This window comes from Stegostoma tigrinum, chromosome 7 (assembly GCF_030684315.1).
Source record: "Stegostoma tigrinum isolate sSteTig4 chromosome 7, sSteTig4.hap1, whole genome shotgun sequence".
NCBI lineage: Eukaryota > Metazoa > Chordata > Chondrichthyes > Orectolobiformes > Stegostomatidae > Stegostoma > Stegostoma tigrinum.
Genome location: NC_081360.1, coordinates 105,278,190 through 105,299,506, shown reverse-complemented (window position 1 = coordinate 105,299,506; position 21,317 = coordinate 105,278,190). Strand labels below are relative to the sequence as shown.

Below are 21,317 nucleotides of genomic sequence, written 5' to 3'. Positions count from 1 at the left end.
TGCCGCACTGTCAGAGGGTCAATACTGAGGGAGTGCCGCACTGTCGGAGGGTCAGTGCTGAGGGAGCGCCGCACTGTCGGAGGGTCAGTACTGAGGGAGTGCCACACTGTCGGAGGGTCAGTACTGAGGGAGGGCCACACTGTCGGAGTGTCAGTGCTGAGGGGGTGCCGTACTGTCGGAGGGTCAGTACTGAGGGAGTACCGCACTGTCGGAGGGTCAGTCCTGAGGGAGTGCCGCACTGTCGGAGGGTCAGTATTGAGGGAGAGCCGCACTGTCGGAGGGTCAGTGCTGAGGGAGTGCCACACTGTCGGAGGGTCAGTGCTGAGGGAGCGCCGCACTGTCAGAGGGTCAGTGCTGAGGGAGTGCCGCACTGTCAGAGGGTCAGTGCTGAGGGAGTGCCACACTGTCGGAGGGTCAGTGCTGAGGGAGCGCCGCACTGTCGGAGGGTCAGTACTGAGGGAATGCCGCACTGTCAGAGGGTCAATACTGAGGGAGTGCCGCACTGTCGGAGGGTCAGTGCTGAGGGAGTGCCGCACTGTCAGAGGGTCAATACTGAGGGAGTGCCGCACTGTCGGAGGGTCAGTGCTGAGGGAGTGCCGCGCCGTCAGAGGGTTAGTACTGAGGGAGTGCCGCACTGTCAGAGGGTCAATACTGAGGGAGTGCCGCACTGTCGGAGGGTCAGTGCTGAGGGAGCGCCGCACTGTCGGAGGGTCAGTACTGAGGGAGTGCCACACTGTCGGAGGGTCAGTACTGAGGGAGGGCCACACTGTCGGAGTGTCAGTGCTGAGGGGGTGCCGTACTGTCGGAGGGTCAGTACTGAGGGAGTACCGCACTGTCGGAGGGTCAGTCCTGAGGGAGTGCCGCACTGTCGGAGGGTCAGTATTGAGGGAGAGCCGCACTGTCGGAGGGTCAGTGCTGAGGGAGTGCCGCACTGTCGGAGGGTCAGTCCTGAGGGAGTGCCGCACTGTCGGAGGGTCAGTACTCAGGGAGAGCCGCACTGTCGGAGGGTCAGTGCTGAGGGAGTGCCGCACTGTCGGAGAGTCAGTGCTGAGGGAGTGGTGAAGTATGTCAGAATAATATAATATTTACAATATGCTAACAAAGTAAGCTTTGCTGAAAGGAAAACAAAAAGAACTGAAGATGCTGTCAATCAGGAACAGACACTGAAGAAGGGACACCGGACCCGAAACATTAACTCTCTTTTTGCCTTCACAGATGCTGGTGGACCTGCTGAGCTTTTCCAGCAATTTTGTTTTTGTTCCTATGATTGCAAAAAGGAGTTTGGGATTTGAAGGTTTAATCCAGCATTTGTCAGCACTCTGTGCCATGATGTCCATTGATCAGAGACACCATTTTGTCGAGAATGTAGCAAGGACGCTGATTGGCTGCACTGTGGCTCGCTTGGTGATGCAGCACGATCAGTTAACTGTCAATCTTAAATGTCAGTTCAGGCAGCTCGATTCTGATTGGTCAGGTTGATTCCACAGGAATACAGCAGGAATAGTATGTGCATCACACTGGGAGCCCTGTTGGTTTCCAGTGAAACTCTTAGCATTGCCTGGATCGTTTCATAAGTGTCGTCCAATTGCAGAATCACATCTTTTATGATCCTCTTTTATTCTAACCCATTTTGCAAACTATAATTTGCCTTCCTAAGAACTCACAGATCCTGACTTATGTTTGAGCTGTGAGGTTGCAGAACTGCATGGCTGACAAGAACCAGAGACCTTAGATCGGGAACAAAAACAAAGTTGCTGGAAAAGCTCAGCAGGTCTGGCAGCATCTGTGGAGGAGAAATCAGAGTTAACGTTTTAGGTCAGTTCTGAGGAAGGATCACCTGGACCCGAGAACGTTAACTCTGTTTTCTCCTCCACAGATGCTGCCAGATCTGCTGAACTTTTCCAGCAACTTTGTTTTTGTTCCTGATTTACAGCATCTTCAGTTTTTTTAGTTTTTACCTTGGATCGGGGTTCGGTTAGCATGTTATTGGATGGTGGCTGGCACTGGGTTCCTGGACCAAGGGCAGCCACTGAAACAGTTCAGAGTCGAAACTGTCTTATTTTGGATAGAGTGAGTTGTGTTGTGACATACAGAGAGAGCTCTCAAATGCCTCAAGGGCTTTCGCAGGTTCTGAGAGTCAGATATAATTTCTAACTATTCTCTCTCTCTCTCACACACTCAGAACATGCCTCAGCATTACTTGGCTTGTCATTCAGTCACTGAAGCTGCCAAGTTCCAGGGATAAAGAATGAATTTATTCAAGCACCCACTTTACCCTCTCAGGTTCCAGAACTAGCAAACACTGACACCTCATGGCAAGATGCTCACCCAGCCCAGTTCCTCAGGATTACTTCCATCCCATTCTCTGCTCCACACTGACAATCTGCTCGCCTGAGTCCTGCTGTCACCTCTAGGAACCTGGGTCTCTCTGACATCAGCAGCTTTCTGGTTATTCCACTATAGAGTGCATCACAATGCAGGGGCTTCTTCACTGCATGGGGGTTCCAGCTCACAAAATAACCGTCACACTCACCGTAATATACACACATGGAACTGTGCAAAAAAGGCACATTCGCACACACACAGATACACACGCATTCCCCAACAGTCACACACACAGAGACACACACACACTCTCCCTCTCCCATACACACACACACACACACACACACACACACACACACACACACACACACACACACACACACACACACACAGAGATAGTAAAAGAAACGCCCAGGCCTGAAACGTCAGCCTTCCTGCTCCTCTGATGCTGCTTGGTCTGTGAGTTCTTCCAGCTCCACACCGCGTTATCTCACACTCACATGCACTTTTTTCTGTTCATTTGTGGGATGTGGTGTTGCTGGCTGGGCCCAGCATTTATTACCGTCCCTAGTTGCCCCTTGAGAAGGTGGGGGTGAGCTGCCTTCTTGAACCGCTGCAGTCCATGTGCTGTGGGTTGACCAAAATGCCTTTAAGGAGGGAATTCCAGGATTTTGACCCAGCAGCAGCGAAGGAACAGGGATGTATTTCCAAGTCAGGATGGTGAGTGGCTCGGAGGGGAACTTGCAGGGGGTGATGTTCCCATGTATCTGCTGCCCTTGTCCTTCTGGATGGAAGTGGCTGTGGGTTTGGAAGGTGCTGTCTGAGGGTCTTTGGTGAATCTCTGCCGTGCATCTTGTAGATAGTACACACTGCTGCTACTGAGTGTCGGGGGTGGAGGGAGTGGGATGTTTGTGGATGTGGTGCCAATCAAGCGGCTGCTTTGTCCTGGATGGAGTTGAGCTTCTTGAGTGTTATTGGAGCTGCCCCCATCCAGGCAAGTGGGGAGTATCCCATCACACTCCTGACTTGTGCCTTGTAGATGGTGGGACAGGCTTTGGGGAGTCAGGAGGGGAGTTACTTGCTGCAGTATTCCCAGCTTCTGACCTGCTCCTGTAGCCTCTGTGTTAATGTGGTGAGTCCAGTTGAGTTTCTGGTTAATGGTAACCCCCAGGATGTTGATAGTGGGGGATTCAGTGATGGTAACACCATTGAACGTCAAGGGACGGTGGTTACGTTGTCCCTTATTGGTGATGGTCATAGCCTGGCATTTGCACCACACTTGCCACTTGTCAGCCCGAGCCTGGATGCTGCCCAGATCTTAGATAACAAAGTGTGGAGCTGGATGAACACAGCAGGACAAGCAGCATCTCCGGAGCACAAAAGCTGACGTTTCAGGCCTAGACGCTTCATCAGAGCTGCCCAGATCTTGTTGCATTTGAACACGGACTGCTTCAGTATCTGAACAAATGGTGCTAAACATTGTATGACTCCACCCACCGGAGAGTTTGCCCCCCGATACCCAGTGATTCCAGTTTTGCCAGGGCTCCTTGATGCCACACTCAGTCGAATACAGCCTCGATATCAGGGGCTGTCACTCTCACCTCACCCTCTGGAATTCAGCTCTTTTGTCCATGTGTGAATCAAGGCTGTAATGAGACCAGGAGCTGAGTGGCCCTGGCGGAACCCAAACTGGGCGTCACTGAGCAGGTAATTGCTGAGCAGGTGCTGCTTAATAGCCCTGTTACTGACACCTTCCATCACTTTACTGATGGTCGAGAGGAGACTGATGGAGCGGTGATTGGCCGGGTTGGATTTGTCCTGCTTTTTGTGTACAGGGCATACCTGGGGAATTTTCCACATTGTCGGGTAGATCCCAGTGTTGTAACTGTACTGGAACAGCTTGGCTAGGGGAGCGGCAAGTTCTGGAGCACAAGCCTTCAGTACTATTGCCGGAATGGTGTCAGGGCCCATAGCCTTTGCAGTATCCAGTGTCTCCAACCATTTCTTGACATCACGTGGAGTGAATTGAATTTGTTGAAGACTGGAGTCTGTGACACTGGGGACCACTGGAGGAGGCCGAGATGGATCATCCACTCGGCACTTCTGGCTGAAGATTGCTGTGAATGCTTCAGCCTTATCTTTTGCCCTGATGTGCTGGGCTCTTCCATCATTGAGGACGGGGGCTATCTGTGGAGCCTCCTCCTCCAGTCAGTTGTTTAATTGCCCACCACCAGTCACAACTGGATGTGGCAGGTCTGCAGAGCTTAGATCTGATCCGTTGGTTGCGGGATCGCTTAGCTCTCTCGATCACTTACTGCTTTTGCTATTTGGCAAGTAGTCCTGTTTGGGGGCTTCACCAGGTTGATACCTCACCATCAGATATGCCTGGTGCTGCTCCTGGCATGCCCTTATGGGATTTTGTTCAATAATGACTGGGATCAGTGAGTGGTGAAAATAGCCTCTTTATTGAGCATCTGCAGTGGCACAGCTCAAGGTGGTTTTACCGTTTTACAATGGCCTCCTTTATACATACATTAAAATTTTTGCATTACGGTGCCATTCAATAGTATCAGTTGTACATAGGTTTGTGTGACATGTGTCCTGGGGAAGGAGGAGATGGTTTCAGCCCTTGCTGAATGCTGGTTGTGACTCCTGATGGGATTAACTTACCTGTTCGGTCCGACCTTGCATAACTAAGAGGTGTTAGTCCTTTTGCCTTTAACATTAGTAATGTTAGTAAGAATACTAAACCGATAGTATCTAAATAGGTGAGAGGCTATACATGTACGAAGTAAAAGTATTGAGGAGATTAAACTGATCTCGAGCAACTGGGTCGTGAGATTTCGTTTCCTGTTAGAACACAGAACATAGAACGGCACAGCACAGTCCAGGCCCTTCAGCCCACAATGTTGTGCTGAACTTTTATCCCAATCCTAAGGCCTATCTAGCCTCCACCTCTACCTTATACTGTCATCCTTATGCCTATCTAATAACGGCTTAAATGCCCCTAATGAGGCCGACTCCACTCCCCTCTCCGAAAATACAATCCACACCCCGACCACTCTCTGAGTAAAGAACCTACCTCTGATGTCTCCCCTATATCTACCTCCACTTTAAAACTATGTCCCCTCATAAAAGCTACCTCCACCCTAGGAAAAAGTCTCTGGCTGTCCACTCTATCTATACCTCTGATCATTTTGTACACCTCTATCAAGTCACCTCTCATCCTTCATCGTTCTAAAGAGAAAAGCCCTAGCTCTCACAACATTTTGTCATAAGACCTTCCCTCCATATCAGGCAACATTCTAGTAAGTCTCCTCAGCACCTTTTCTTAAGCTTCCACATCTTTCCTGTAATGAGGTGACCAGAACTGGACACAATACTCCAGATGTGACCGAACCAGGCTTTTGTATAGCTGGGCTCTTGAACTCAATCTCTCTATTAATAAAAGCTAACACACCATATGCCTTCTTAACAATTTTAACCACCTGGGTGGAAGCTCTCAGGGAACTGTGAACATGAGCCCCGAGATCCCTCTGCTCCTCCACACTGCCAAGAATCTTTCTGTTAACCCTTGTATTCTGCTTTCAAGTTTGTCCTTCCAAAATGAATCACCTCACACTTTTCAGGGTTAAACTCCATCTGCCACTTCTCAGCCCAACTGTGCATTCTATCAATGTTCCTTTGTAACCTAGAACAGCCTTCCACACTGTCCACAACTTGAGTCACCTTCATTAGGGAACCTTATGAATCACCTTACTAAAATCCATGTATACCACATCCACTGCTCCATCTTCATCCATGTGTTTGGTCACCTCTTCAAAGAATTCGGTAAGCTTTGTGACGCATGATCTACCCCTCACAAATCCATGCTGACTATCACAAATCAAACAGTGCCTTTCCAAGTGATCATAAATCCTGTCTCTCAGAGCCCTTTCCAATAACTTCTCCTTGCTGGTGCGATCGGTGACTTGGGGCACAGATTAAAGGGAAGGGGCAGGCGGTGTGTGAGATGTGAAGAAACCCCTTTCACCCAGAGGGTGGTGGGAGCCTGGAGCTCACTGCCTGTAAGCGTGGGAGAGGCATAGACCCTCATCACATTGGAGAGGGATTTAGATGTGAAGTTGTAATGCCAAGACAGACAAGGCTATAGGCCACAAGCTGGGAAACGGGGTTAGAATAGCGAGGTGGCTGTTTTTGACAGGTACACACATGATGGGCTGAAAGCATTTCTTCTGTGCTGTAGGCCTCCATTGCTCAATGACACACAGATTTAGGTCTGAATGTCACATTTTTATGTAGTAAGAGAGAGATAAGCAACTTCAGCTGTGACTCATGATTGGGAAAACTTCCAGATTCCTCTTAGCTGCCAATCAAGCGGCTGCTCTGTCCTGGATGGTGTCGAGCTTCTTGAGTGTTGTTGGGGCTGCACCCATCCAGGCAAGCGGGGAGTATTCCATCACACTCCTGACTTGTGCGTTGTAGATGGTGGGACAGGCTTTGGGGAGTCAGGACGTGAGTTACTCGCTACTGCAGCAGTGAAATACATTATGAAAGTGTTGCAATCTACGAGTCATGAGTATCACATGTAAAATTCTTAATATTTGACATTTCCTCATTGATAAAAACAGCACATATTTTCCAATTCTTGTTGTTTTATGTTCTCTCAGTTATACATCCAACACTGTCCCCATTTAACATTCCCAGGACAGGAACAGCATGGGGTTAGATACAGAGTAAAGCTCCCTCTACACTGTCCCCATTTAACATTCCCAGGACAGGAACAGCATGGGGTTAGATACAGAGTAAAGCTCCCTCTACACTGTCCCCATTTAACATTCCCAGGACAGGAACAGCATGGGGTTAGATACAGAGTAAAGCTCCCTTTGCACTGTCCCCCATCAAACACTCCCAGGACAGGAACAGCATGGGGTTAGATACAGAGTAAAGCTCCCTTTGCACTGTCCCCCATCAAACACTCCCAGGACAGGGACAGGATGGGGTTAGATACAGAGTAAAGCTCCCTCTGCACTGTCCCCATCAAACACTCCCAGGACAGGGACAGCACAGGGTTAGATACAGAGTAAAGCTCTCTCAAGGTTGATTGAAGAAGATATTAGTGAATAGCAATGAATGTATTCTCTGTTTCGCAGGATATTTGACCATTATCAGACTGAATGGACTCTCTGGCCTCAAATAATGCTGTTCTTGTGAATGTTGACCTCGCCCAGCACACACCCTGTGCAATGTTACCTCTCGGCCCCTCTTTCTGATCTGTACATCTTGCTTACTATCAGTTACCTGTACTCATAAACAAAGTTTTTCACTGTACTTGGGTACATGTGAGAATAAATCGATCAACCAATTAAGAAGCAGTTTGTTTCACGATAGATTTAGAAAGCCATTGAAACTGTTGATGAACTGATCACTGTCTGCTCAATGATCCAATCGAACTGGTTTATGCTTTTCAGATGATGGGAAGATTTTCTATGGGAATGGAGTGGGACACCCATTCGGTCCACGCTGTCACAAGGGAGATATCATGGGCTGTGGAATCATGTTCCCACGGGATTTCCACCTGGACAGTGAAGGTGTGTATTCTCCACACTGTGGGATCCTGTTCACTTTGTACACACCAACACTGTGTGTTCATCAGCTCCCGCACTCCCTCTCCTACTCTCCCTCATTCCATCTCCCTGCCCATGGCCTCTGTCCCTCTTCACTTCACCTCTCTTCCCTTCACCTCTCTCCTCTTCACCTCTATATCATCTTCCCCTGGGCTCCCTCACTCCCTCTCCTACTCTGCCTCATTCCCTCTCCCTACCCCTGCTATCCTTCCCTCTCTTTCCTCTTCACCTCTCTTCCTCACTCCATATCACCCTCCCGTGGGCTCCCTCACTCCCTCTCCTACTCTGCCTCATTCCCTCTCCCTACCCCTGCTATCCTTCCCTCTCTTTCCTCTTCACCTCTCTTCCTCACTCCATATCACCCTCCCGTGGGCTCCCTCATTCCTTCTCCCCCTGCCCCAGTCTCCCTCACTCCCTCTGCCCTCCACTGGACTCCCTCACTCCTTCTCCCTCTCCCTTCCTCCCTGGCCTGAATGGGAGTCTCGCTGTCTTTATGAAACAGCTCCAGCGTCTGAGCTCGCAGGTTTGCCCCACACATTTATTTGTGTCTAATGGTTGGGGTAGCGAGTTTTGAGAAGATTTGTAGCTCAGGTTGAGGTTCTGGATGTGAGTCTGCTCGCTGAGCTGGAAGGTTAGTTTTCAGATGTTTCGCCACCATTCTAGGTAACATCATCATGAGCCTCCGACGAAGCGCTGGTGTTATGTCCCGCTTTCTATTTATCTGGTTAGGTTTCCTTGGGTTGGTGTTGTCATTTCCTGTGTTGGTGATGTCATTTCCTGTTCTTTTTCTCAGGGGATGGTAGATTGGCTCCAAATCAATGTGTTTGTTGATGGAGTTCCGGTTGGAATGCCATGCTTCTAGGAATTCTCGTGCGTGTCTCTGTTTGGCTTGTCCTAGGATGGATGTGTTGTCCCAATCAAAGTGGTGTCCTTCCTTATCTGTATGTAAGGATACTAGTGATAGTGGGTCATGTCATTTTGTGGCTAGTTGATGTTCATGTATCCTGGTGGCGAGCTTCCTGCCAGTTTGTCCAATGTAATGTTTGTCACAAGTTCTTGCAAGGTATTTTGTAGATGACATTCGTTTTATTTGTTGTCTGTATAGGGTCTTTTAAGTTCATTAGCTGCTGTTTTAGTGTGTTGGTGGGTTTGTGAGCTACCCTGATGCCAAGAGGTCCGAGTAGTCTGGCAGTCATTTCGGAAATGTCTTTGATGTCGGGGTGGGGGGGGGCTGGTGGGCGGGGGATGCAGTGGTGGTGGGGAGGAGGGGGTTGTGGGTAGATGAGGGTTATAGAGGAATCAGCAGACCCAGACATGTAGCTGTCATTGGACCCGAAACGTTAACTCTGTTTCTCCTCCACAGATGCTGCCAGAGCTGCTGAGCTTTTCCAGCAACTTTGTTTTTATTGTATATGTAGCTGCCTGAGCCTGATGGGGTTGCAGGCCCAGGGCTTGAAGCCCAATATTTCACATAAAAGCCTAAAGCATTCAGTTATGCTCTTGGGCTGCAGCATGTGGTGGGACAAAATGTTCCATCGGCATTGCTCTTTGCAATTGGTAACTGTACGAATTACATTGTTATTACTCACCTGTGAGATGTGAGTATCACGGGCTGGGCCCAGCATTTATCACCCGTCCCTAGATGCCTAGGTGGGGGTGAGCTGCCGTCTTGAGCTGCCTTCACCCTTGAGAAGGTGGGGGTGAGCTGCCGTCTTGAGCCACTGCAGTCCTTGTGCAGTGGGTTCACCCACAATGGCCTTAGGGAGGGAATTCCGGGATTTTGGGATTGGGAAACATATCAGCCATGATCAAATGGCAGAGCGGGTTTCATGGGCTGAATGGCTTAATTCTGCTCCTGGATCTTATTGTTTTGACCCTATGAGACCCAGTGTTATGAACGTGTTTTATCAAGGCACATTTTGAAATTATCTAAAAGTGAATCGTTAGATACTTAGGAAGTTTATTTAATCTCCTCTCACCTTGGGTCCTGATCGCTGCTGATCTCCATGGGAAGTAAAGGAAAAACCGGAGGGGGAGAGGGACAAACAGTAGGCATGAGTTGGTCGATACTACATTGGCACAGGTCCCTGAAGGGGTTAATCTGTAAGTATAAAGGAGCATAGGGATGGGCAGCAGCATGGATGGGGTATTGTGGAGTGTGTTGGGGGCTCTGAGGGCTGGGGCCAGGGCAACTGTTTGTAAGTGTATAACTTGTTAATGTTTTGATAAATTGCTGATTTGCTGAGGTAGATCTCCAATCCAACCTGCCCTCTCGCTCAGCCACTCAAGGGGAGGTGATGGCCCAGTGATATTATCACTGGACTGTTAATCCAGAGACCCAGGGCACGTTCTGGGGACCTGGGTGCAAATCGCGCCACAGCAGATGATGGAATTCAGTTTCAGTAAAAAATCTGGAATTAAGAATCTAATGATGACCAGGAATCCGATGTCGATTGTCGGAAAAACCCATCTGGTTCACTAATGTCCTTTAGGGAAGCAAACTGCCATCCTTACCTGGTCTGGCCCACATGTGACTCCAGACCCACAGCAATGTGGATGGCTCTGATTCTGCTCTCTGGGCAATTAGGGATGGACGATAAATGCTGTCTGGCCAGCGACACCCTCATCTTGTGAATAAAGAAAGAGAAACAAACTCCTGACACACAGAGCACTCAACCCCACCCCCACCCCCAGAAATAAACCCCATTGCGCACTTTCCGAGGTCAGGTTTACGGGGCTGGGAATTGCCCTGAGCCCCGTGGCCTCTACCCTGGGACACTGAGGCAGGATGGGAACAGTTATCCCTTCTCTAGCCATTGAACAGTTCCTGTATCCAACTCAGATCCCCACTTTCCACTTGGATTTGAACTGGCACTCTCAGTTTGTACACCAGGAACGGATCTGGAGATTACGGAAGCCTCCCTGTGACTCTGGATGTGGTGGTGGGGATGCGGTTGGATGGTGTGGGGGTGGAGAGAGGACAATAGGGGACACCATATCAGGTGACACCTCATTGTGAGTGAGGTGGGGTGGGGGGTGGTCTCAGTAATTTCACTGGGACTGAAGTCCAGAGAGTGGGCATCAGCAGCAGAACCCAGGCTGATGGGCAAAACGCAGGCGAATGGAGTTGAGGATGAACAAATCAGCCATGATCTCATTGAGTGGCAGAGCAGACTCGATGGGCTGAATGGCCCAGTGGTGTTCCTACACCTTATGGATGATGCTCTGAGATCATGAGATTCTGATACTGATAAAACTTAGAATTCAAAGCTAGTCTAAAGATCATTGATTGTTCTAAAAAACCACTTGGATTTCTTCAGGGAAGGAAATCTACCATCCTTTCCCTGGTCTGCCCTACATGTGACTCCAGGCCCACAGCAGAGTCTTTAATGCCCCCTGAGCAGTGCGGGAGGGGCAAGAAATGTTGGGGCAACATGATCTCTCTGTGAACACAGAAAATTGGGAAGAAATAACAAAGTGTGAAGCTGGATGACCACAGCAGGCCAAGCAGCATCTCAGGAGCACAAAAGCTGACGTTTCGGGCCTAGACCCTTCATCAGAGAGGGGAAGAGGGAAATTGGGAAGAGTAGAGGGCCTTGACTGAGCCTGTGTGTTGCAGGAGAGTGTGGCACTTATGGGAAAGAGGATCTCCAGCAAAGCAAGGACACAGGAAGGCAGCCCACACGGGCCATCTTACACTGCACAGACTCTGAGGATGACGATGACGATGACGCAGAGGGATGTCGAGACAGCCATCACCGGGCGCAGAAAGCTGTGGTGAGTAACGGCAGCAAGGTACAGCGAGCCCTTCCAGAACATTCCAACACAAACAAATGTGGGCAGTGTGAATGGTTGGGGTAATCTCCTCCTGCAGAACCACACAAAGAGAAAGGAATTAAAGTCCCAGGTAGCATCCTTCAGAAAGCCACAGAGAGCTTTCCAACAAAGCTGAAGTAGGGACCGTTTTGGCAAACGAAGATCACACAGGGCAAAGTTGGACAGTGCCAAGGATCACTCCAAACATTCTGAAATAAAAATGGGGAGGTGTACCACGGCCAATTCCCACACACAGTGAACAATACCCTGGAAACATTAATTTCAACACACATGGGCAGAAGACACATCAACCCATCACTCACTTAGCACTGACCCTCTGACAGTGCAGCACTCCCTCAGTACTGACCCTCCGACAGTGCGGCACTCCCTCAGTACTGACCCTCCGACAGTGCGGCACTCCCTCAGTACTGACCCTCCGACAGTGCGGCACTCCCTCAGTACTGACCCTCCGACAGTGCGGCACTCCCTCAGTACTGACCCTCCGACAGTGCGGCACTCCCTCAGTACTGACCCTCCGACAGTGCGGCACTCCCTCAGTACTGACCCTCTGACAGTGCAGCACTCCCTCAGTACTGACCCTCCGACAGTGCGGCACTCCCTCAGTACTGACCCTCTGACAGTGCAGCACTCCCTCAGTACTGACCCTCCGACAGTGCGGCACTCCCTCAGTACTGACCCTCCGACAGTGCGGCACTCCCTCAGTACTGACCCTCCGACAGTGCGGCACTCCCTCAGCACTGACTCTCCGACAGTGCGGCGCTCCCTCAGTACTGTCCCTCCGACAGTGCGGCACTCCCTCAGCACTGACTCTCCGACAGTGCGGCACTCCCTCAGCACTGACTCTCCGACAGTGCGGCACTCCCTCAGCACTGACCCTCCGACAGTGCGGCACTCCCTCAGCACTGACCCTCCGACAGTGCGGCACTCCCTCAGTACTGACCCTCCGACAGTGCGGCACTCCCTCAGCACTGACTCTCCGACAGTGCGGCACTCCCTCAGCACTGACCCTCTGACAGTGCGGCACTCCCTCAGCACTGACCCTCCGACAGTGCGGCACTCCCTCAGCACTGACCCTCCGACAGTGCGGCACTCCCTCAGTACTGACCCTCCGACAGTGCGGCACTCCCTCAGCACTGACCCTCTGACAGTGCGGCACTCTCTCAAGACTGACCCTCCGATAGTGCGGCACTCCCTCAGCACTGACCCTCTGACAGTGCGGCACTCCCTCAGTACTGACCCTCTGACAGTGCGGCACTCTCTCAAGACTGACCCTCCGATAGTGCGGCACTCCCTCAGCACTGACCCTCTGACAGTGCGGCACTCCCTCAGCACTGACCCTCTGACAGTGTGGCACTCCCTCAGCACTGACCCTCCGACAGTGCGGCGCTCCCTCAGTACTGACCCTCTGACAGTGCGGCACTCCCTCAGTACTGACCCTCCGACAGTGCGGCGCTCCCTCAGCACTGACTCTCCGACAGTGCGACACTCCCTCAGCACTGACCCTCCGACAGTGTGGCACTCCCTCAGCACTGACCCTCCGACAGTGCGGCGCTCCCTCAGCACTGACCCTCCGACAGTGCAGCACTCCCTCAGTACTGACCCTCTGACAGTGCGGCACTCCCTCAGTACTGACACTCCGACAGTGCGGCACTCCCTCAGCACTGACCCTCTCACAGTGCGGCGCTCCCTCAGCACTGACTCTCCGACAGTGCGGCACTCCCTCAGCACTGACCCTCCGACAGTGCGGCGCTCCCTCAGCACTGACCCTCTCACAGTGCGGCGCTCCCTCAGCACTGACCCTCCGACAGTGTGGCACTCCCTCAGCACTGACCCTCCGACAGTGCGGCGCTACCTCAGCACTGACCCTTCGACAGTGCGGCGCTCCCTCAGCACTGACCCTCTGACAGTGCGGCACTCCATCAGTACTGACCCTCCGACAGTGCGGCGGTCCCTCAGCACTGACCCTCCGACAGTGCGGCACTCCATCAGTACTGACCCTCCGACAGTGCAGCGGTCCCTCAGCACTGACCCTCCGACAGTGCGGCGCTCCCTCAGTACTGACCCTCCGACAGTGTTGAGATGGAAATTTTGGTATTTTAAACAGTGGAGCTCATTGAGGACAGAGATTTTTCCGGATTCTCTTTGGGTTTGGAGGAGACTTGTCGCTCGGGTTGTGGGTGTTGAGTTTGGATGGCTCTCCGAGCTGGCTCGTTGTTCCGCTGATGTTTCATTACCCTGCTGGGTAACATCCTCAGCACAGCCTCCAATGAAGTGCCGTTGTCTTATCCCACCTCATTTTCAAGTTCTGGTGTCAGCGGAGCTGGAATACCTCACTTCCGGTTTTCCTTCACAGTGGAGCATTTATGTGGCCCAGCTCCATGTGTTTATTGATGACTTTCTTCATGGAGAACCAGGCCTCTAGGAATTCCCGCACAAGATTCCCTGCAGAGACAGTGACAAACATTACATTGGACATACAGGAAGCAAATTAAGCACCAACTGGCAACAAAAGGACATGACCAGTACTCTGATCTCCATCCATATGGATTCGACTGGGTCAACACCAGGATCCTGGGACAGGCAACGCAGAGACAGGCATGGGAATTCCTAAAAGCCTGGTTCTTCGTGAATATTGTCAAATTTTGTCAAACATTAAGATTGACAAGTCGCCAGGCCCGGATCAGATTTGTCCTCGGCTGCTTTGGGAAGCGAGAAATGCAATTGCTTCGCCACTTGCGAAGATCTTTGCATCCTCGCTCTCCACTGGAGTCGTACCTGAGGACTGGAGAGAGGCAAATGTAATTCCTCTCTTCAAGAAAGGAAATAGGGAAATCCCCGGCAATTATAGACCGGTAAGTCTCACGTCTGTCGTCTGCAAGGTGTTAGAAAGGATTCTGAGGGATAAGATTTATGACCATCTGGAAGAGCATGGCTTGATCAAATACAGTCAACACGGCTTTGTGAGGGGTAGGTCATGCCTTACAAACCTTATCGAGTTTTTTGAGGATGTGACTAGAAAAGTTGATGAGGGTCGAGCTGTGGATGTGGTGTATATGGACTTCAGTAAGGCATTTGATAAGGTTCCCCATGGTAAGCTCATTCAGAAGGTCAGGAGGAATGGGATACAGGGGAACTTAGCGGCTTGGATACAGAATTGGCTGGCCAACAGAAGACAGCGAGTGGTAGTAGAAGGAAAATATTCTGCCTGGAAGTCAGTGGTGAGTGGAGTTCCACAGGGCTCTGTCCTTGGGCCTCTACTGTTTGTAATTTTTATTAATGACTTGGACGAGGGGATTGAAGGATGGGTCAGCAAGTTTGCAGACAACACAAAGGTCGGAGGTGTCGTTGACAGTGTAGAGGGCTGTTGTAGGCTGCAGCGGGACATTGACAGGATGCAGAGATGGGCTGAGAGGTGGCAGATGGAGTTCAAGCTGGATAAATGCGAGGTGATGCATTTTGGAAGGTCGAATTTGAAAGCTGAGTACAGGATTAAGGATAGGATTCTTGGCAGCGTGGAGGAACAGAGGGATCTTGGTGTGCAGATACATAGATCCCTTAAAATGGCCACCCAAGTGGCCAGGGTTGTTAAGAAAGCATATGGTGTTTTGGCTTTCATTAACAGGGGGATTGAGTTTAAGAGTCGTGAGATCTTGTTGCAGCTCTATAAAACTTTGGTTAGACCGCACTTGGAATACTGCGTCCAGTTCTGGGCGCCCTATTATAGGAAAGATGAGGATGCTTTGGAGAGGGTTCAGAGGAGGTTTACCAGGATGCTGCCTGGACTGGAGGGCTTATCTTATGAAGAGAGGTTGACTGAGCTCGGTCTGTTTTCATTGGAGAAAAGGAGGAGGAGAGGGGACCTAATTGAGGTATACAAGATAATGAGAGGCATAGATAGAGTTGATAGCCAGAGACTATTTCCCAGGGCAGAAATGGCTAGCACGAGGGGTCATAGTTTTAAGCTGGTTGGTGGAAAGTATAGAGGGGATGTCAGAGGCAGGTTCTTTACGCAGAGAGTTGTGAGAGCATGGAATGCGTTGCCAGCAGCAGTTGTGGAAGCAAGGTCATTGGGGTCATTTAAGAGACTGCTGGACATGTATATGGTCACAGAAATTTGAGGGTGCATACATGAGGATCAATGGTCGGCACAACATTGTGGGCTGAAGGGCCTGTTCTGTGCTGTACTGTTCTATGTTCTATGTTCTATGTTCTAACAAACACTTTGAGCTAGACCCCTTACACTCTCCACTGTGAGGGAAAACTGGAAGTGAGGTATTCCAGATCAACGGACCCCAGAGTTTAGAATCCAGGCGGGAAAACACACCGATGCTTCATTGGAGGCTGCACTGATGATGCTAGCCAGCACGGTAGTGGAACGTCTGCAGAACAACGAACTAACCAGCCACAACATTTCTGAAGTTTGTAGAGTTCTGCAAAGTTACAAAGATGGTGAAGGTTGTGACCAAGTAGCAAAAGGAATTGAGCCTGGAGTTAAGAAATTGTCTTTAAAAGCCAAATTGTGGCATTCTGAAGAGTGTCATTGAGCACATTACCTCCTGAGCGATGTGATTTATAGCTTCTCATTGAGGAAACACTCAGGACAAAGCTCGACTTGAACACAACAAAGACAATAAATGCCCTTACTCGATGGTAGACACATGGAAGGGTGCGTGGAGAAAGTAGGTATATAGCATTGAGGTCAGACATCAGACATGATCATATTGAATGATGGAACAGGCTCAAAGGGTCGAATGGCTGAATCCTTCTCCTAGTTCTCTATGTCATTATGTAGACAGAGAGCTGTGGGTTTCAGTTCATCCACTACAAGAGGTTATGGTTGAATTAGTTTCAGGTGGAGGCGATGCGAATTGGTGAAGTGGGTTGTCCAAGTGTTCAGCCTGATGGAGGTCTGTACCTCACACACTCCAATCCTCCTGAACTGACTCCCTACCCCTCTTTCTCCAGGTGTTTTTCTCCCGGAATGGAAAGATAATTGGGAAGAAGGAGAGTCGGATCCCGCCTGGGGGTTTCTATCCTACCATCGGGATGCTGAGCTCGGAGGAGAAAGTGAAAGTCGAATTTCAGCCGCTCAGTGGCTGAGGTGAGCCTCAAGGACAGGAGCCCAGACCCAAAGGATGAGAATATATCCTGAAACTGAAACTTCAAACCTTGCTCCCGCGCGACTGTGTTGTAATGCTTGGGCTTTGCGTTAAGACAACACCATTTCATCCCATTCTCCTTGTACAGTCAGTGTGATGTTAATGGCCAGCACATTGCCCTCAGTAATGTGGGAAACTATGGGATGGATTTTGCCAAGGCGTTCAGGATCTCAAAGTTAGCCTCAAATCTGATTGGATACCTGGAAGGACATATGACAACATGCCACTTGCCAGCTTCCCAGAAGCAGCCAATCAAGATGCTGTCTCAAGGCCCAATGCAGAACATGGGAGGTCCAATTTAAGTTTATAAGACCATGAGGAATAGGAACAGGAGGCCACTCAGCCCCTCGAGCCTTCTCCACCATTCCATAGGATCATGGCCAACCCAACATTCCTCATGCCCGTTTTGCTGCCCTTTCCTTGAAACCTTGGATTGCGAGACTGATCAATAATCTATCTCAGCCTTAAATAGACACGAGGGCTTTGCGCCCCCCCCATTAGATCTCTGTGGCAGGAGTTTCAAAGATTCACAACCCTCTGAGAGAGGAAACTCCTCCCCATCTCGGTCTTAAATTAGTGCCCCTTTATTCTGAGACTGTGCTCAGGTGGGGTTTTCCTGAGAATCAACATCATTAGACTCTTAATTCCAGATTTTTATTGAGCTGAAATTCCACCATCTGCCATGGCAGGATTCAAACCCACATCACCAGCCACAAATTCCCCTCTGCTCCCTTGTCTGCCTTCTGCAGGGACTATTCTCTCCGGGACACCCTGGACCACTCTTCCTTCGCTCCCAAACACCCAACTGCCCCACAGCACATTCTATAACCAGCGAAGGTGCAACACCTGCCCATTTACCTCCTCCCTCCCCAGTATCCAAGGGCCCAGACATACCTTCCAGGTGAAGCAGCACTTCACCTGCACTTCCCACAATCTAGTCTACTGCATTCGCTGCTCACAACATTTAAGTTCTGCTCACAAAAAAGACCCTCAGCTACCCGTTGCCTGCCACTTTGATGCACCACCCTGCTCCCTGGCCAACACCTCTGTCTCTGGCTTGCTGCAGTGTTCCTGCAAAGCCCAACACAAGCTGAAAACCCAAAGGTTGCAGGAACAGCAACTCATATTCCGCTTGGGAATCCTGCAGCCCAATGGTATCAATGTGGATTTCACCAGCTTCAAAATCTCCCCTTCCCCCACTGCATCCCAAAGCCAGCCCAGCTCGTCCCCACCTCCCTAACCTGTTCTTCCTCTCACCTATCCCCTCCTCCAACCTCAAGCCGCACCTCCATCTCCTACCGACTGACCTCATCCCGCCTCCTTGAACTGTCCCGTCCTCTGCGGACTGACCTATCCCCTCCCTAGCTCCCCACCTATACTCTCCTCTCCACCTATCTTCTCTTCTCTCCATCTTCGGTCCGCCTCCCCCTCTCTCCCTATTTATTCCAGAACCCTCGCCCCATCCCCCTCTCTGATGAAGGGTCTAGGCCTGAAACGTCAGCTTTTGTGCTCCTGAGATGCTGCTTGGCCTGCTGTGTTCATCCAGCTCCACACTTTGTTATCTTGTTACCCCACAGCCTCCCACTACACTCCCCTGTTGTTAGTCACTGACAGTCCCCATTAACAACTATTCACCCTCCCAGCCTGATCGTTAGCAACTCCTCTGTCTGTCCAACTGTGTTTCTCTCTCATCAGGCTCTATACTTTATCCTACCATTTACTCCCTTACTCATTTGACTCCCTATTTTTTACATACAAGCCAGCTACCATCAGTTCTGAGGAAGAGTCACTGAACCCAAAAAGTTAACTCTGTTTTTTCCTTCACAGATGTTGCCAGACCTGCTGAGCTTTTCCAGCAACTTCTGTTTTTGTCCCCAGGACATTACTGGTGTCTTTAGATTAACAGTCCAGTGATAATACCACAAGAACATTGCCTCCCTCTAAAGGAGTAACAAGGTGTGGGGCTGGATGAACACAGCAGGCCAAGCAGCATCTGACGAGCAGGAAGGCTGATGTTTCGGGTCTGGACCCAGGCCTGTTTAATCTTTGATCATGAGACAATCCCTCGACACCAGGGATCATCCGAGTGAACTTTCCCTCGACTGACATCAATAAAATGATATCTTTCCTTAAGTAATGGGACCAAAACTGCTCACAGTGTTCCTGATGTGGTCTGCCCTGCACCTTGTCCAGCTGGCTGTAAGACATCCTTACTCTTATATTCCAACCCACCTGGAATAAGGGGTCAACGTTCAATGAGCCTTCCTGATTACCTGCTGCCTCTCTGTGCCAGCTTTCTTTTGTGCACATGTCCCCCTGAGTCCCTCTGTGTTACAGCTTTCTGCAGTTTTTCTCCATTTCAATGATACCCTTTCTTTTGCTCTCCTTTCCAGAGTGAACAACTTCACATATTCCTACATTGCACTCCATTTGCCAACTCTTCGCCCACTTACTTAACCTATCAATATCTCTCTGTAAACTGTTTCTATCCCTTTCACAACTTGACTTTCCTGTTTTTGTGTCATCTGCAAATTTGGCTGCAGAACATTCACTTCCTTCCTCCAAGTCAATAATACATATTGCAAACAGTTGCATTCCCAGCACTGATCCCTGTGGAACCCCATTGGTCACAGGTCACTAACCTGAAGAGGAACCCCTTGTCCCTATTCGCTAATTCTCTGTCCATGCCAATATACAACCTCCAACACCCCTGGGCTTATTCAATACCATTTCACTTGGTGATTATACTTTTCTTGAGTTCTTCCCTTCCTTCTGTTCCCCAATTGCCAGCTTTCTCTGTGATAGGAATTGGATCCTCTACAGTGAAGACTGATGTAAAATAACTTCATTAGTTCATTAAGGGCAGGCCATGGTCTAGTGGTGTTATCATTTTGCTATTAATCCAGAGACCCAGTTAAAGTTCTGGGGACTCGGGTTGAAATCCCACCGCAGCGGATGGTGGAATACGAATCTAATAAATGGAAGTAAGAATCTAATGACAGCCATGAATCTGTTGTTGACTGTCGGGGGTAAAACCCACCTGGTTCACTAATATCCTCTAGGGAAGGAAACTGCCATCCTTATCTGGTCTGGCCTACATGTGACTCCAGACCCACAGCAATGTGGCTGACTCTGATACTGTATTCTGGGTAATTAGGAATGGGCAAGAAATGCTGCCTGATCAGTGATGCCCTCATCCCATGAATGAACAAAATAAAAATCATCTGCCATCTCTGTATTTTCTATGATTAACTCCCCAGGCGGACTTTCTCCAGGGCTAGTACTCAATTTGTTAATCCTTTTCTCTTTTTAAATATCCTTTGAAATTCTTACTCTCTGTTTTTACATTTCTCTCATCCTTTATTAATCCTTATTAATCCCTCTTTATTAATCTTTTAGTCACTTCTTGCTTTTATTTACTATTGATTAACCTGCTAACTTACATTGTGCATTTATTGGCATTCTCTTGAAGTTTGATGTTGTCTTTCGCATTTTTAGTGAGCCGCAGTCAGTGGGACTTTCCCCTGGAATGTTTCTTTCTCAATGGAATGTTATGACTGTGTTGGAGGAATGCGTTGAGAATCCAGTTCTAATTCTCTGCCACTTATACCTTTTATGTAAATGTTTCAACTCGTTATCAAAACAACCAGTTTCTTCCCCTTTGTCCTGCTCTCCAGAATAAAAGAGACTTTTGTCCAGTTTCTTAAATGAACTTGGAATAATTTGGTTAATATAAAACAAAACTCGTTCTTAAAACAAGTGGAAAACACTGGTTGGTATCTAACTATGACCTGGAATTAAAACTATTCCAAGCATAGGCACACTCCTACAACACAGAAGGGTAACAGTCTCTGCAGAGGGCATTTTGTTGGTAAGGAAATGTGAAAAATGACATAAAAATGTACACCTTGGTGGCCAAGCTTCTAGAAAGCAGTGATAGGATTTGATAGAAAGATAGAAATTGCTGGAGAAACTCAGCAGGTCTGGCAGCATCTGTGGAGAGAGAAATCAGAGGTAACATTTCGGGTCCAGTGTGACTTCTTTGGAATGGGAAGGGAACAATAGAATTTGATAATTCCTCAAGATCCACTGGATTTCTTAATGAAATTGAATTGCTGATAGCCATAGACCCATCAAAAATCTTCAGTTTGAAGTGTCCCAGGCACTTTAGTTGAGATAGATGGACTTTTGCAATTCCAGAACATGAAGATCTGTGAAAACAGGAGCCTAAAGATCCAAAAAGGATCCTGAGGCAATCATCGACATAAAGGAGCTCACGTCTTTTTTCAAAACCAGATTTAGTGGCAGTTGAGGGTCATAAACTCCATCTGTTATCTCCCTCAAAGCTTTCCCGATGTTTTTTTTCTCT

The 21,317-nt window shown here is 49.4% G+C and overlaps 1 protein-coding gene across 2 annotated transcripts in view; it reads left to right on the top strand.

Moving 5' to 3' along the window:
- LOC125454307 (SPRY domain-containing protein 3-like) overlaps positions 1–20,619 on the top strand; it is a 559,019-nt gene extending 538,400 nt beyond the window's left edge. For both annotated transcript variants that reach the window (XM_059647616.1, XM_059647617.1), the window contains exons 9-11: positions 7,797–7,916; positions 11,572–11,729; positions 16,755–20,619. In XM_059647616.1, the coding sequence (XP_059503599.1) occupies positions 7,797–7,916; positions 11,572–11,729; positions 16,755–16,889 (413 nt within the window). In that variant the 3' untranslated portion in view covers positions 16,890–20,619. The remainder of the gene's footprint in view (positions 1–7,796; positions 7,917–11,571; positions 11,730–16,754) is intronic.
- Positions 20,620–21,317: the final 698 nt, after the last annotated feature.